The 17,039-nt window shown below is 36.8% G+C and overlaps 1 protein-coding gene across 1 annotated transcript in view; it reads left to right on the top strand.

The window, feature by feature from the left end:
• Window positions 1-16,770, top strand: part of gabbr2 (gamma-aminobutyric acid (GABA) B receptor, 2) — a 99,694-nt gene extending 82,924 nt beyond the window's left edge. The window contains exons 14-19 of the mRNA XM_077743764.1: window positions 7,953-8,063; window positions 8,142-8,366; window positions 9,535-9,717; window positions 9,856-9,985; window positions 11,639-11,756; window positions 13,759-16,770. Of these exons, the coding sequence (XP_077599890.1) occupies window positions 7,953-8,063; window positions 8,142-8,366; window positions 9,535-9,717; window positions 9,856-9,985; window positions 11,639-11,756; window positions 13,759-13,924 (933 nt within the window). The 3' untranslated portion in view covers window positions 13,925-16,770. The remainder of the gene's footprint in view (window positions 1-7,952; window positions 8,064-8,141; window positions 8,367-9,534; window positions 9,718-9,855; window positions 9,986-11,638; window positions 11,757-13,758) is intronic.
• The last annotated feature ends 269 nt before the right edge of the window (window positions 16,771-17,039 follow it).

Genomic DNA, 17,039 nt, shown 5'->3' with positions numbered 1-17,039 from the left:
TTTCTTGTGTCTTGTGTGTGTTTTGCTACTGCAACCAAGAAATTTCACGAATACTGGATGAAATAAAGTTGTAACCAAACTTAATAGAAGGAGATATGTAAGATAGAATAGTTGGTGACCCCTGCTCTAAAATGTTTTCACAGTCTTATCTAGACTTCTTAATTCCGGAGATTTGTGAAGTAGAGGCTGTTGTTTAGATGATATGTATTTTTTCCATGATCAGAAGTCAAGAAAAGTGTTTTTATCCAGATTTTTCCATTTAGTCATTGGTAGTAGAACACAGAATACTATTTGTTATTTTTATGCTTATATAAACCTCAAACTGTTAAGAGACGAAAAACAAGACTCCTGCAGAGCTTTTAATGGGAAAATTATGTATTTACAGATATTCAAGAAATAATTGCTTTGCACTTAGATTGTTCTAGTTAAATGTCAGTTTCATCTTTGTTGTCATATTTTCTTCACAGTCGGTATATACATCTTCTATCACATAATGGTTCTTCTACTTGCTTTAGAGGAACATAACATAGACACATTTAAATGAAGTTGGATTACGATGCGGACGCACACAAATAAATGTAATCTAACCTTACACTAGACTTAATTCTAATTTAGTTTTAAATTTTCTTCTCCTAGTTTGGCTCTATTTGCCCCGCCTCCACCCTAACTATTAGATGCAACCTATCGAGGGTTGTTTGCTTTTGTACTCTTCAAAATATTCCCAAAATGATGCACACAAATGTCCTCACAATAGAATACCGCACGACCACTTGTCAACGAGAAGTAGTATATACACCTCATCATATTAGCAGTCGTTCCGCCATTGGGGAAAAAAAAAACAATGACTCCGCCCAGTGCTCGTAAAAATATTACACGAGGGAGTTGCGACTAGAAAGACAGTGCCAATTATGTTCCTATGAGCAGCTTCTCGCGTCCGCTGTATGCTCGTATATTAAAATTTGGCTCGTATCTCAAGATAAATATTTACCTGAAATTCTACTCCTATCTCAAATTGCTCGTATTGTCGGGGCACTCGTTTTTCAAGGTACCACTGTAGTTGGATTCAGTTGACTAATGTAAATGCCAATGCAGTAAATGAGTTAATACAGGCAATTATGAATATTTTAAGTGGGAGCGTCTATTAGTCACGTTTTAATCGCCAAATGCTGGAAACTGTGCAGGGCTTTCAAGGACAAGGGTTTCTCGCAGTCCAATCTAACACCTCATCCGCTTCCCCTTGGAGGAGTTAACAAGAGGCTCGGGCGCTATCACGGTAGAGCGCGCGGCAGTGGGGCCGTTGAATAACACAGCCAATTAAGCAGCCGCCACGCCGAGCTCAAGGCAACCAGTGGCGTCCTCACAGGACTCAATTAGCACCGTGTTTTGTCGGCGAAACGACAAAGCAAAGGATTCCCTCAACTAGAAGACAGGCAATTCTTTAGGGGTATCAAAAAGATCTACCTTGGATAACCCTAACCTCCTAGCAACTAAAGGGTGGAATTGTTGATAGTGTTGATAAAGTGAATAATCATAGGCCATCTTACATCAAGCCACTTGGTGGAAGATGTCTTTGTAAGCAAATTAATTTACTCTATGGAACAGTCAGGCTCTTCAATTAATGTTTACATGCTACCTCATTTATCTAGGATGACTTTACATGTTACAGTTACAGCCTTAGTGTCAGGCAGTCATTGTAAACAACCATGTTATTTCCCCTCTATAAAGTCTGTTTCAGGCACACATTTGTTTGATGAAGGGCCGGAGGGGAAAACGACTTAGTTTATGATGTTTTTTATCACACTGCAGTGTGGGTCATAACCACCAGAAAAACTGTCTTGCTGGTATTGAACTCAACTTATAGTCTTTTGCACGAAGGCAACAAAAGTAGGGGGAAACTGAAAACTAACACTTAAACTCTGAATCTGACTTACGCACGCAAATTCCTGATCTGTAAATCCTGACATTAAAAAACTCCTTACTTTTAAAGTAAATCTTAAAACCTATACCTCACCGCCATTCTCAATTGAACCTAAAAGTCAGAACAATATATTTCCTCCAGTTAAACCTCCTACTTTAAGACAAAACATCATCATTTTTCATTTATTGACTCCAAACCAAGTTCACTGATGTGTAGAATAAAGCGGGGGAACAATTGTTTTAGGGAGAAAGGGATCATTAAGAAGGTGATCATAGCATAACTGATACTCTACTGTCTAATTATGACTGTAAATTTAAATGGAAAAAAAACGTCCTAAACTCCACAAAAAAAATGTTCTTCTGCCCCATGCTGGGATTTAAAATTTGCAATCTACGTCAATATGCCGCAATTAATTTAGCTTAACGCCTTGCCACAAACGTGACACAGCCTGCCCTGACGACATACACAAAACAAACAAACGCAACTTCGCGTCATTGGCGGCAGCCTCGGGCAATTAACGCCCGATGCACAGATGGAAAGCACCAACGAATGGCGGCCGTAAAAAAAAATAGCGAAAAAGTCATAGGCTCGTCTCGGATAACAAAAAAAAAACAAAAACAAAGCGGGCTGGCTTCATTTGCAGATTCTAATGAGCCTGACTTTCAGGGTTAGCCGCTTATGCTAATGATGCATTTAACTCTTAATAAATCAGTTAAGGCACTTTCATGCTGGAGCTACATTAAACTGTGTGTGTGCTCGGTTTGTTACGATTTGTGTATTCAAGGCCTTGATTCTTGTGCTTAACTCCAACAATCTCTCCTATAAATTTCGACTAATATTATTCACTGTTTGTTTAAGTGAACTTTTTTCAAACACATTTTTCCACGTTTAGTGTCATTTATTTTAATAAGAAGTAGCTAAGCTCCACAAAGTATCGTATTTCACGAAAAAGGTTGTTGATGTACAGCAGAATTTTCATAATTAAGAGATAAGATCTATTCAGCAGTTTGACAATATTTTTAATATTCTTGTGCAGTTGCATTTCTTTAACATTCAATATTATGTATTTAATTTTTATTCTATGGTTAACTTTTCAAGAACGTTATAACTTTATTTCAATGTACAAATTTTGACTTGGTAGCTCATTGGATGACTGGTCGGCTTCACAATTCTGGGGTCCTGGGTTCGATCCCAGGTCAGTCCTCCTGTGCTTGTGTGGGTTTTCTCCGGGTACTCTAGTATCCTCCCACATTCTAAAAACATACACATGGTAAATTGCACTTACGTATAAGTGTGAACTTGAATGGCTATTGCCAGTCTCCTCGTGCCCTGTGATTGGCTGGCCACCAATTTAGGGTGTCGATGCCCCTGGTACCCAAAGTCTATTGGGATAGGTTCCAGCACCCTCTTCCAGAAAATGCATGACGGAAATTTTAGACTTAGGGGATTTATTTATTGATAGCATGAGTATTTTATCTGCCTCTTCTAGTCAAAATAAATTGGACATCTCAGACTCTTATTTGACTTAAACATGGCCATTTAGGGTAATTTTAATGTCTAATAAGAATTTGTGCAGTAATTTATTACTATCATGTGGCTATAGTGAGTATTCCAATGTGGTACAATTTTTAAAAGACTACTCAAAAGTAGTTTTTGTCTTCAAATTTGATTTCCGTGGTTATTGTATTGCCATCACTGAATTACAAAGTTTCTCCCGTTGCATAAAACTACTTGGAGGAGGTCCAATATTTTTATTTTGCAGCTTGAAAGATGGCCTCTGTTTATTTTTCTTTTTGCCTAGTGTCTTTGTCAGTGTACAACTCAGACAGAGAAGAAAAAGCTTTTCCCATTTCATCACACTGCTTGGCACAGTGGCTTCGTGATAGGTCGCTGGGCCACGCTTCTATTAGAGGGATTAGTCCTCAAATGGGATTACACAGTGCCTTGGATGCAAGAAAAAGGGGGCCCATATTAAAATCAATTCTTTTAAGCAAAGAGATGCTTTTATATTCATCAGAGTTGGAAAGGGATGAGATGGAACCTCCATAGTTTGAGGAATAAGTAAGCGTAACCACAATACTATAAATAGAAATACAGTACTCTTTGTAGCAAATATTTTATTAAATTACATTTATTTTCTATTAATTTCACTTGAGTGTAGAACAATTTAATACATTATGTTAACACATTCATTAAATTCTAGACCTAAAAAAAATGATCTCAGCATATGATTGTTATATTCTACAGTGGTGCTTCAAAATACAAGTGCCCCAACATACGAGCAATTTCAAATATGAGTAAAATTTCAGGCAAATATTTATCTTGAGATACAAGACAAATTTTGATATACGAGCAGAGGCTGCATTTTTTCAGTGATTTTTTTTGTTTTCGAAAAGTCTCCTTTTGCAAAATCTGTCTAATTTGAGTTAAACGTTCGTTTGAGTTACGAAAAAATCAACATACAAGCTCAGTCCCGGAATGCATTAAGCTTGTATCTCGAAGTACCACTGCAGTGATAATTTTACAATTGGCACACTGCGAGTCCCAGGGATTCGCTTGTCTGAAAACTGTGCGTCCCAGGAAACTTGTCACGAGTCCCAACATACTACGGATGCAAATAAAACATAAACAACGATATATAAACATTCAGATTTAATTTATTTATTATATGGTTTAGGGTTAGGGTTTATTTATCATTGTACTAGTCTTTCAGCTCGTAGATCCTCCTCTCTTTGCAGCCAAAAGTCTTTTGAAATGTGCGTATTTTTCCTTGCCGCCCCCGTTTTGCTTCATGATCATCGATCGAATCTTCTGCAGTTCTTTTCTTACTAGTTGTATTTTTAACTGCGAAATAACTATCCAGACTGTTTTGCTTTTTCTGAAACATTTTTTATCTTTCTTACACTATTACGAAACTCTTGCTATCGCTTTCTCTCCTTCGTCTGCTAGTGTCTGCTAGTCTCGCGAGAATTATTTCGCAAAGATTATGTGGAATAAATTGGTTTGCTATCGGATATATGTGTTTTGGTTTTTTTTTTTTGATAAAAATTTCTTTGCGTCCGAAAAAAGCACATTACTTGAAATTGTGCGTCTGGAAGAAAAGCTGTGCGTATCAGACGCAGGACGCAGAGGTAACGAGAACACTGCCACTGTAGTTGGGATGCATAGTTCGGAAGTACAGTAAATAGGGAGTGGCATGCTTTTGAAGGAGTTTTGCACACAAGCCTGGCGTGAGGTCCATTCCAACTCATCATCTCCACTCACGATCGGCATTCCTGTCTCCTTCCTTGCATTTAGCCCGCTGCTCCGCCTTGATTTCCTATCCCGTCATCCATCTCTATCCCACCCTCCATTTCTTCTGTCACTCCCCGGCGGGCTCATCTAAACTCCTCTCGCTGCCCTCCCGTCAGGGGCCTAATGCCGTGAGAAATGACAGTGGACGGGCGCCTTTTGCCTTCCGCCTGCCCGCCCGCCACCTCTCATCCGCCCTCCCGGTTGCTTGGCAACTCCCCAGACATCTCTCGCCTGCCGTGCCGCGATAGGCACGCGAGGCTAATGAGCGTTATAACTCATTTGCTCTTATCGTTTTTTTTGGGAACGTTGTCGGCGACGGCGCTTCGCCAGTAGTCAACACACAAACAATTCTGCAGGCTTTGCCGTTATTGTTGGGGTAAACATGAGTATGGATAATGATGGAGGATGTATTAAGAATTATGGGCTGCAATTCTGTAGTAGTTAATACACATTGTGGAAGATCAATTAAATAGAAATAAATTACTTCCTTGCAGTACGTACAATGCACATATTGGTGCATGCTGTATTACAAATACTACTATGTAATCGTGGTAGTTGAAGTACTGTAATATTTGGAAGAAATTGAACTAAAAACGTCAACACATTGAAATTCTATGAAGTAGTGCCATTCATTGGGTGAGTGGTTAGCATGTCGGCTTCACATTTCTGAGCTCGAGGGTTCAGTCCCAGGTCCGACCTCCCTTTGTTGAGTTTGCATGTTTTCCCTGGTTCTTGCGTGGGTTTTTTCTGGGTACTCTGTTTTCTACTACATCCCACAAACAAGCAGGGTAGGCTGGTTGAACATTATACGTTATGAGTAGGCACTGTCCTCTGATTGGCTGGCCAGCGATTCAGGGTGTCCCCCAACTGGGATAGGCTACAGCACCCCCGTGACCCTTGTGAGGATGAGTGGTACAGAAAATGAATGAATGAATAGTACCAATCATACTTTATTTTTAATCATAAATCATTTTTTTAATCAGATTATTTTAGTTTGAAAAATTTAATATAATTTTTGCATCTATTTACTACAGAATTACTCAATGGAGATTTTGATTAATTGTCAATGAGAAAATTGAGGCATTTTTCTCTGCTATTAAAAAAACTGCTTTTTAAATTTCTCTTGAATTTAAACTTGCATTGGTCGCTTAAAAAGGCGGAAATATTAAAGTGAGTATACTACAAAAAGACATATGTAAACAAGAGAATTGGGACAAAGATTTAATGACAATTTATTGTTGGCCTAGGGAAAATCCCACTCTAAATTTTTCTTAATATTTTACATTTGTTCAAAATGGTTCCAATAGTTCAAATTCCAATATTTTTGTGTAAAATAACAAAGTAGTTGCCAGTGCAACTAAGATCTATCTAAATTTAATTTTGGCATTTTTCCTCTTTTTTTTTGTATAGCGAAAACAGCATCTATTCTACAGATTTCATTTCGCCAGTAGTGGTTTATAGGTCATTTTTTTCTGAGCATGTATTCACATGGGTGAAAAAAAACAGGAAACGAAACATTTGAAAATGTGCCCACCATTGAATAATTTACAGGACAAAGTATTTTCCCTCTCAGTATTCCCGCACAGTTCCCTTTAGTTACCTGTGAGTCATCTCGGTTCTTGGTCTACTTTATTCTCCTGCGTCACTGACTGTTTGCTTTTAGAGGAACCGGCTGTCCCACTATAGAAATATTTGTACAGTGGTACCTTGAGATACGAGCTTAATTCGTTCCGGGACTGAGCACATATGTCGATTTACTCGTAACTCAAACGAACGTTTCCCATCGAAATGAACTAAAAACAAATTAATTTGTTCCAATCCTCTGAAAAAAACACAAAAAACAGGATATTAGATTGGAAAAACGTTTTTATTTGTTCTAATTCACAAAGTTAAACAAAGTAACAAATGAGTAGTGGTTTAATAGTACTAAAATGTGTTTAATAGTACACTAAAATTAGACTCGTATCTCAAATTGTTCATATGTCGAGGTACCACTGTACTAACATTGATGCACCCTAAATACCGTCAAAACTACTTCAACTTTTGAGGCCTTAACATGAATGTTGATGTATGTATTTATGTAGGTAGGAGATTACGCTCAATAAAAGGAGGTGTAACTATTATTACCATTCCAGATTAGTCTCGCCCATTAGTGTTATTTGTTGGCATGGCTTAGTTTAAATCTACTTTGGAGGATGCACAAAAGTAAAGCAAGATGAGAAGTGGGTGGGGATTCACAGAAAAACCTCATGTCCGATAACCCATGGCTGTTTATAGTTCTAGTTTCGCCTGTGAGATTTTTGTTTTTCATTTTTTTCCCGTCCAGCAAGGCTAGTTCATCACCAACATACATGGTAGAGGTGTTTATCATTAATTGACCCACCAAAAAGTAGTAAGAATACTTGAAAAGAGTACTTTCTTCCCACATTCCAAAGTTATGCATGGTAGGCTGATTGGACACTCTACAATGACCCTAAGTATGAGTGTGATGATGAATGGTTGTTTTTCTCATTGTGCCCTGCGATTGGGTGGCTCAAAGTCAGCTGGGATAGATTCCTGCACCGCCCGCGACTCTAGAGAGGATAAAGCGGTTCAGAAAATTAGTTGAGATGAAACAATTGGACAGGATGAATATCTCAATCACCTACAATCAAAAGACAGCATTTCTAGGGTTTTGGTTCAAGGGAAACTAATTTATCTGTTCTCTCTTTCTTTCTCTCACTATGTGGTTTTGGAACAGGCGGACCCTCACGACCGAGACATCGCTATTCGTCCCTTCTTGGAGCACTGCGAAAACACCCACATGACCATCTGGCTGGGCATCGTCTATGCCTACAAGGGCCTGTTGATGGTGCGGGAACACCAGGCACATTCCGTCACGCTTCCAGACGACACTTCGCTCACGGCCTTCCTCTTGTCACCCCCTCAGTTATTCGGCTGTTTCCTGGCTTGGGAGACCAGGAACGTCAGCATTCCCGCCCTCAACGACAGCAAATACATTGGCATGAGTGTCTACAACGTCGGCATCATGTGCATCATCGGAGCTGCAGTCTCCTTCCTGACCCGGGACCAGCCAAATGTGCAGTTTTGCATTGTGGCGTTGGTGATCATCTTTTGCAGTACCATCACACTGTGCCTGGTTTTTGTTCCCAAGGTACATATTTACCATAGACTGCACTTAAGTACTGTGTTGATCCGAATATAAGACGGGTTTTTTTTTGCATTGAAATAAGTGTGGGTCGTCTTAAAATCGGGGTCTAGACATTGTATCGTTCACAATACTAGATAGCGCCAGATACCTTTAAAGCGAATGCTGAACACTTTGCTTGTTAATTGAATTAAATTGAATTCCATGCACAGATGAATAATCAACAAATAAGTAACAAATAAATAACTAGTCAAAGTATTAGGTAGTCAACATAATAAGTAGTCAAAGTATTAAGTAGTAAAAGTATTAAGTAGTTAACATAATAAGTAGTCAAATTATTAAGTAGTCAACATAATAAGTAGTCAAAGTATTAAGTAGTCAACATAATAAATAATCAAAGTATTCAGTAGTCAACATAATAAATAGTCAAAGTATTAAGTAGTCAAAGTATTAAGTAGTCAAAGTATTAAGTAGTCAACATAATAAGTAGTCAAAGTATTAAGTAGTCAACATAATAAGTTGTCAACATAATAAGTAGTCAACATAATAAGTAGTCAACATAATAAGTAGTCAAAGTATTCAGTAGTCAAAGTATTCAGTAGTCAAAGTATTCAGTAGTCAAAGTATTCAGTAGTCAACATAATAAGTAGTCAAAGTATTCAGTAGTCAACATAATAAGTAGTCAAAGTATTCAGTAGTCAACATAATAAGTAGTCAAAGTATTAAGTTGTCAACATAATAAGTAGTCAAAGTATTAAGTTGTCAACATAATAAGTAGTCAAAGTATTAAGTTGTCAACATAATAAGTAGTCAAAGTATTAAGTTGTCAACATAATAAGTAGTCAAAGTATTCAGTAGTCAACATAATAACGAGTCAAAGTATTCAGTAGTCAACATAATAAGTAGTCAAAGTATTCAGTAGTCAACATAATAAGTAGTCAAAGTATTAAGTTGTCAACATAATAAGTAGTCAAAGTATTCAGTAGTCAACATAATAACGAGTCAAAGTATTCAGTAGTCAACATAATAAGTAGTCAAAGTATTCAGTAGTCAACATAATAAGTAGTCAAAGTATTCAGTAGTCAACATAAATAAGCAATACGGTAGTTATCATCGGTACATATACATTTTATATTATTTATTATAAAACTAACAACACGTCGTGCACTTATAGTTCATCACCATGAGGACCAACCCGGATGCCGCCACACAGAACCGGAGACTCAAGTTCACCCAGAACCAGAAGAAGGAAGACTCCAAAACCTCCACCTCAGTCACCAGTGTCAACCAAGCCAATACTTCCAGATTGGACAGCCTTCAGACTGACAACCACCGCCTCCGCATGAGGATCACCGAGGTATGAACAAGACCAAAAGGCTCTATTTGCCATGCTTCCACCCTGACTTTCAGATGCAACCTATTGAGCCTTGAAAACCTCAACTCCAGATGGCAACATTTTGACCAAACATTGTTTTTACTGTCTTCTGGCTAAAAGTTGGACAAAGAGCTGGAAGAGGTAACCATGCAGCTGCAGGACACCCCAGAGAAGACACCCTACATTAAACAGAACCACTACCCAGACGCTAACAACATCCTAAGCATACGCAACTTCACCGACGGCAAAGGTATGAAATCATTTGATCAATGACTTCTGTGTCTGAATTTCTCCAGTGAAAGTTTTTCAAGTAGAACAAAGTATCCTTGCATCCTTAATGAAGGATAAAAATATCTGCGGTTTTAGCAGAAGCTACAAGGTTAGCCTTTTTTCTCTTTTAAATAGTAGCGCTCTGATGTCCAATGGAGGCTCAGAGAGCTGTGATCAGTGATCCAGGTCAGCTAGTGCTGAAAAATCTGGGACAACGGGTAGGAAAACTGCAAGGGGACAAAATATAAAAGCAACTAAAAACACGACTGTAAAAGGCTTTCTTATGCTGCAAAAAAGGACATTTTTGGGAATAGCCCTACCCAAGTCTGTTAAGGTATCAGAAATAGCCAACCATAACTACTGTGTATACCTAACTACTTATACGTATACTTTATTCATAATCAAGACTTGTATATGCACTAAAACTCAAAAGGCTAACTAATGTAGTCACTTTTGTATCTACTTATTTCTTTGACCACTTATTCATGTTGACTAATCTATTACTTATTTATTGATAATTTATTTATTCATTATTATTATGTTTCTGTTGCTGTTATTTGCGTACTTTCATACTTATTCATGTATTTGACCACTGATGAATTATTTCTTATTCATCAATTATTTTTAAATGATTTATTTATTAATTATTTTTCAATTATTTTTAAAGGATTTATTTATTGATTATTTATTAATTATTTTTAAAGGATTTATTTATTGATTATTTATCAGTTATTTTAACTGATTCATTTATTGATTATTTATTAATTATTTTAAATGATTTATTTATTGATTATTTATCAAGTATTTTTAAAGGATTTATTTATTGATTATTTATCAGTTATTTTTAACTGATTTATTTATGGATTATTTATCAATTATTTTTAAATCATTTATTTATTGATTATTTATCAATTATATTTAAATGATTTATTTATTGATTATTTATTTTTTTAAATGAAATGATGTATTTATTGATTATTTATCAATTATTTTTAATGATTTATTTATTGATTATTTATCAATTATTTTATAATGGTTTATGTATTGATTCATTATCAATTATTTTTTAATGATGTATTTATTGCTTCTTTTTATTATGTTTGTTTTTTATTGTTACCTGTGCACTGCAGGGTTAAGCTTTAAATCTCGTTATATATCGTTATTTGGGTGGTGTGAGTTATAGTCAAAAAAATTACATTAATAGACTGATTCTAAGATGCCTGATGGTGTAGCGGTTCACTCGCCTAATTTCAGTAGAGGCAGTCGCAGACTCGATTCTCATTGGTGGCTTTATGATTGTAAGGGCGTGGGATTGTTTGTCACGCTGTATGCCTTACGGCTGAATGTCTGGGGTATAGTCTGTCTTTCGCCTGAATTCAGCTGGGATGGGCTCCGGCAACCCCCTCAACCATTACAGGGATGCCCATTACAGAAGATAAATGAATGAATGAATGAATGCATTGATTCTGCCCTACTTGCTGTGGTGACGTCAAATAACCCATATAATAAATAAACTATATAAATTTTGTATATTTTGCCTAACAGAGCAAAGACCAGCATTCATTTCCACTACATTCTGCCTGAACCAACACCGCCATTTTTAAAGCTACCTCCATCTTTTCTTTGTATGCAGATGTTGACCGGAGTCTCCTAAAGAACCACCTGGAGCAGAAGCCTCAAGGCCAATGGGGTTCCATGGATCCTTCCAGAATAACCCGAGGTCCACTAGAAGACATCAACTCTCCCGAACAGTGAGTACCCTAATAAAATCCACCTTTTTTCAGGGGTCACAAACATCTCTGGCAGCAGCCCTTGCGGTTGCTGTGGCAACAACAAAAACCCTTTGAGAGCTCATCACACTAACATTTCTTCGCCCACGCCGGACTCGGCGTGTCGGCTTTTTCTTTTTCATAATTCATGAGGATGTCGCATGGTCGTCATGCATCATTTACGGAAGCACCGCCCACACTAACGCACGCTTGGCGCCAAAACGATAGAGGTTGACAGGTAGAATGTCGGAAAGAGGCTCGGAAAGGCTTACATAAGGCGGCTCTGGAAATAGACCAGAACACTGGCAGCTACTCCCGAGCCCGATGAATGTTTGATTGCGCGCTTGGGAAGGAAAGGAAGTTGTGGGCTAAAATCTCAGAGTAGCGGAAGACCAGTTTTTATGACAAATGTCAAATATTTTTAACAGCCTTATTGTTCTGTTACCGGTTATAGATTTGTTACATAATCTATAATCCTTATAAAGCGTGATTTATGAGTGTGTGTATATATATATGTTAAAATTCTCTCGCTACGTTTGTCCAAACTGTGCAACGTAGAGAGTTGAAACAGCTGTCGAATCCTAATAGACGAGTGATTGCATTTCTTCACCTTCTCTGTGTTATACAATAACTCATAACACACCAATATTCAAATTTACTCAGGAAACTAGAAAATTAGCAATCTCCTGACCCAAATAATTTATGAATATCTGTGTGTATATATGTATATGTATGTATGGCATGTGTATATATGTATATGTATGTATGGCATGTGTATATATGTATATGTATGTATGGCATGTGTATATATGTATATGTATGTATGGCGTGTGTATATATGTATATGTATGTATATCTGTGTGTATATATGTTTGTATATCTGTGTGTATATATGTATATGTATGTATGGCATGTGTATATATGTATATGTATGTATGGCATGTGTATATATGTATATGTATGTATTGCATGTGTATATATGTATATGTATGTATTGCATGTGTATATATGTATATGTATGTATGGCATGTGTATATATGTATATGTATGTATTGCATGTGTATATATGTATATGTATGTATGGCATGTGTATATATGTATATGTATGTATGGCATGTGTATATATGTATGTATGGCATGTGTATATATGTATGTATGGCATGTGTATATATGTATGTATGGCATGTGTATATATGTATATGTATGTATGGCATTTGTATATATGTATATGTATGGCATTTGTATATATGTATATGTATGTATGGCATGTGTATATATGTATATGCATGTATGGCATGTGTATATATGTATATATATGTATATCTGTGTGTATATATGTATATGTATGTATGGCATGTGTATATATTTATATGTATGTATGGCATGTGTATATATGTATATGTATGTATATCTGTGTGTATATATGTATATGTATGTATATCTGTGTGTATATATGTATATTTATGTATGTCATGTGTATATATGTATATGTATGTACAAGCATATATACACACATATATATACACACACATATATACACACATATATATACTACCAATTATATTTACAACCAATGAGGGTGTCCCCCACCTACTGTGGCTGGGGAAAGCTCCAGCACCCCCAGTGAGGTTAGGCGGTACAGAAAATGACCTTATTGGCAAAAACTGTACACAGTTCTAAAGCATATGACTATTGTAATACACTAATGCATTTTATAATGAGACAATATAAGACAATATTTTTTTCACTGATGGTGCACCTTATGGTATGAAAAATCATTAAAAAAAAATTCAAAAAAAACTTTAAAGCTTTCCTATCAAACGATTGGCTCTTGTCCAATCAAATAGCTTGCCAGAAACTACATTAAGAAATGTATATATATATATATATATATATATATATATATATAATGCTGGAGCAATTTAATATGGATGTTCTTGCAGGTATCTCACATGTTTTGTTGTTGTTGTTGTTGTTTTTGCAGTATCCAGCGCCGTCTGTCCTTGCAGCTTCCCATCCTGCACCACGCTTACCTGCCATCTATAGGTGGCGTGGACGCCAGCTGTACAAGCCCCACCGATAGTCCCGGTTCTAGCCCCCGCCACAGACACATGCCGCCTTCTTACCGGGTCATGGTGTCGGGCCTGTGAGCGCCATCGTCCCAACATCGACCAAGAGCGCGCCTACACCCTTCGAACACATGCACACACACACAAACACACACGCACGCAACCGTCTTCTTGTGCGTTGTTTTTTCTACAGCGGACTGAATGCTAGCATCCGCACCGAGGAGAGTGACGCTCTTTTTGTGCCTCCCCGAGGAAATCGAGCGGACAGCCCGTTAGCCAAACCGCAAAACACCCACGACGGCGTAGCCTTAGGGATCCGTCATCTACCCTCCCCCCCGCAGTTCTTTATAAGTGTCAAATTTGTAAATATCATTTCGGCACACCGCCGGATATCGATGGCTTGGTTTGACGTCCTAAAAGTGATAAGGTAGTAAAGTTGTAAACTGTTAGTTTTGATTTTTTTATTCTTTTTATCTTTGCCAGGGGTTCTCAAACTCAAACATCAGGATCGTCTTATATTCGGGTCAATATGGTAGATCAAAGGCAGGTAGGTATATTTGGAGATAGACCAATCAGAAGACAGTATTTTAGATAGCAATGAGTCACAGTTAATGCTTGATTTTAGCTCATAACTACATCAAATTAATCAAATTGCTAAAGAATTAGCTAAACCTAATCTTTGCAATGTTTATTTTGCAATAACTGAACTTTGAACGGATATATTATTGATAGAAATGACCATTTTGAAAGTTTCAGGTAGTGATTTTTAGAATGTCAGATAACATTTATACATTTGTCCGTCAAACTACAACAACTGAAATGAGCTTATTACGACACTCAAAGCCGAAATCTAAAAACTTCGTTTTTAATGGAATCCTGCTCTAAATACTCCAATGAACTTTCCTTTTCTTCCATCGCTGAGCATTTAAATGAGTTCATCACTACTTGACATCCGATACATTTAAATTAGGAAAGTTGGCAGCCATCTTTCCTACTCTAAATGAATCGGACAACTAGGGCTGTCAACGGCAAAAAAAGTCATAATTGGTGCTAATGTATCATCTTACAGGACCCCAAGAGTTTGAGACCCCCTGAATTCAGAAATACGACACCTTCAAAGCTAGTGGGAATTTCCAGCGTTGTCACCACGATCATATTGATCCCCCAAAAAACCCTGGAGGTAGGTGAGGTCCTCCCATTTTTTTTCCCGCCAAGGCGTCGCAGAGAAGCGTTAAAGCACACTCCTCCGTTGCCATGGAGATGTTTAGTTTTGTCTGCTTTTTTGGGAACAAATTCCTTTTTTTTTTGGGTTTATTTTTCACCATCGGTGTCTTGTTTTTTCGTTATTTCTCGTAAAAGACGTCCGTCCGAGCGCTGTGCCTGTCGTCTTCTACACTCAAACGTCGTCATGGCGCCAACACGTACAGACAAATACACACATGCAAATTCATTTGGGACGGCAGGAGTGCGTGTCTTTCCTTTATCGAACAGAAACTGGACCCAAGTTCTGACTCGGGAACAAACAAACAAAAAAAAAGGAGCCGTAAATGAACTTTCCATCAAGTGGCTCCTGCACAGGAGTGGCAAATAATAATAATCCAGAGACGCTGAACAAAAAATTCAAGCGGACATTTTCTATTCTGTGACATTCTATGTGATTGTGTACAATTTTCTGATACCTTGAGCACAGGTATCTATGGATGGTTTATTGTTTTTTTTATTATTAATTGTTGGGGTCAAGACGGCATGAGATCAATGTAGACTTCACACTGATGTTATCTGCTGCTCGTCCTCGTGACGTTCCCATTAAGATGGGGGGGACAAAAAGCTCTTTTTGGAGTCGTATGAACGCGTGAGCAGACAGAAGTGAATCACTCATCTTTTTTGCTGCTTTTTGTTATTTATTTGGAATTTTAAAAAATAGGTATTTCATGCTAACATGAACACAATTGACCCTTAAAGGTATTTAATGCGTTTTTTTGTTTGAAAAATTGAATATTTTAGAGCCGGGGGGAGAAAAAGGCAATGCAGTAAATGTTGAACAATATATGTGAGTAAAATTGAGGTTTGCAGGGAAAAAATATGATAATATTACTAAATTTTAAGAAAAAATGATACTCAAAATTACAAAAATAGTAATGTTAAGCGGAACCCAAAAATCTATTCTAATATGTCAACATTTTTCCTAAAAAAAATACAATGAATCGTTAACATGGGCAAAGTTTTAAGAAGTAATTTCAAAAATTTTAATGGAATATTAAAAAAATATAACATTTGGAAACAACTCAGACTTTATTCTTGCAATATTGATGTTTTTTATTTTATTTTTATCTGTTAGTATCATCTTTTTCTTTTCAGCGTGGCCTTAATAGTCCTCATTCCAAAATTCAAAGCCAGATACACATTAGAATGCAAAAAATTGCCATCTCCTCAAATTGATTGTGCTTTCATAACAATAAAGTTATTATGATTATTATTCATAAAATCACAAAAAGCAAACAGTAATCAAAACTTCTGTTTGAATGCGACACTTTCAAGAGGGGCAATAACTTGTTTTCTGTTATCAGACAGAATGAACTGCAGTATATAGATATTTATATATAAATATATATATGAGATACATAGATATATTAAAAATGTATATGTAAAAGATCTTTAAGTAACATTTTTGCATTTCTTTCACAAAATACGCCCCCAGGATACATTGAAAGTCGTCATTGTCTTTTTTTCTATTTTTTTGGAAACCTTTATTTACAGTATCTGTAACTATGTTATGTACAGACGAGGTATAGATATGGAACTGTTGTAAAAAAAAAAGTAAGTATCACGTTTTGAAACACCTGAATTTTTTTTTTAATTGTTTTATTTTTAACAAAGCCATTAGTTGTTATTCCAGGCGAAGGGGGTGGGAATATGTTAGCGGGTGGGTAATTGAAGAGGCATCGCAAAGATACATTCTTTTATCTTGTCTGAATGTTCTGGACAGCTTTTTACGTTTCACATCATCGTTGAATAAAGTGAGACTGAAAGTGACAAATTAACACCTCTTTTGTCTGTTTTCAGCATATTGTATATAACAGTGGCGGTCCGAGAATTTCCTAGCGACGCCTTCAGCTGTCGGAATCAATCCAACCCTCAAAAACTATTTTATGGCAATAAAACCTAACATAATAACCCTCACCCAAAGCCTATCCCT

Source organism: Stigmatopora nigra, chromosome 21, assembly GCF_051989575.1.
Source record: "Stigmatopora nigra isolate UIUO_SnigA chromosome 21, RoL_Snig_1.1, whole genome shotgun sequence".
NCBI lineage: Eukaryota > Metazoa > Chordata > Actinopteri > Syngnathiformes > Syngnathidae > Stigmatopora > Stigmatopora nigra.
The sequence above is the reverse complement of the archived record's forward strand: the minus strand, read 5'-3'. Positions and strand labels throughout refer to the sequence as shown.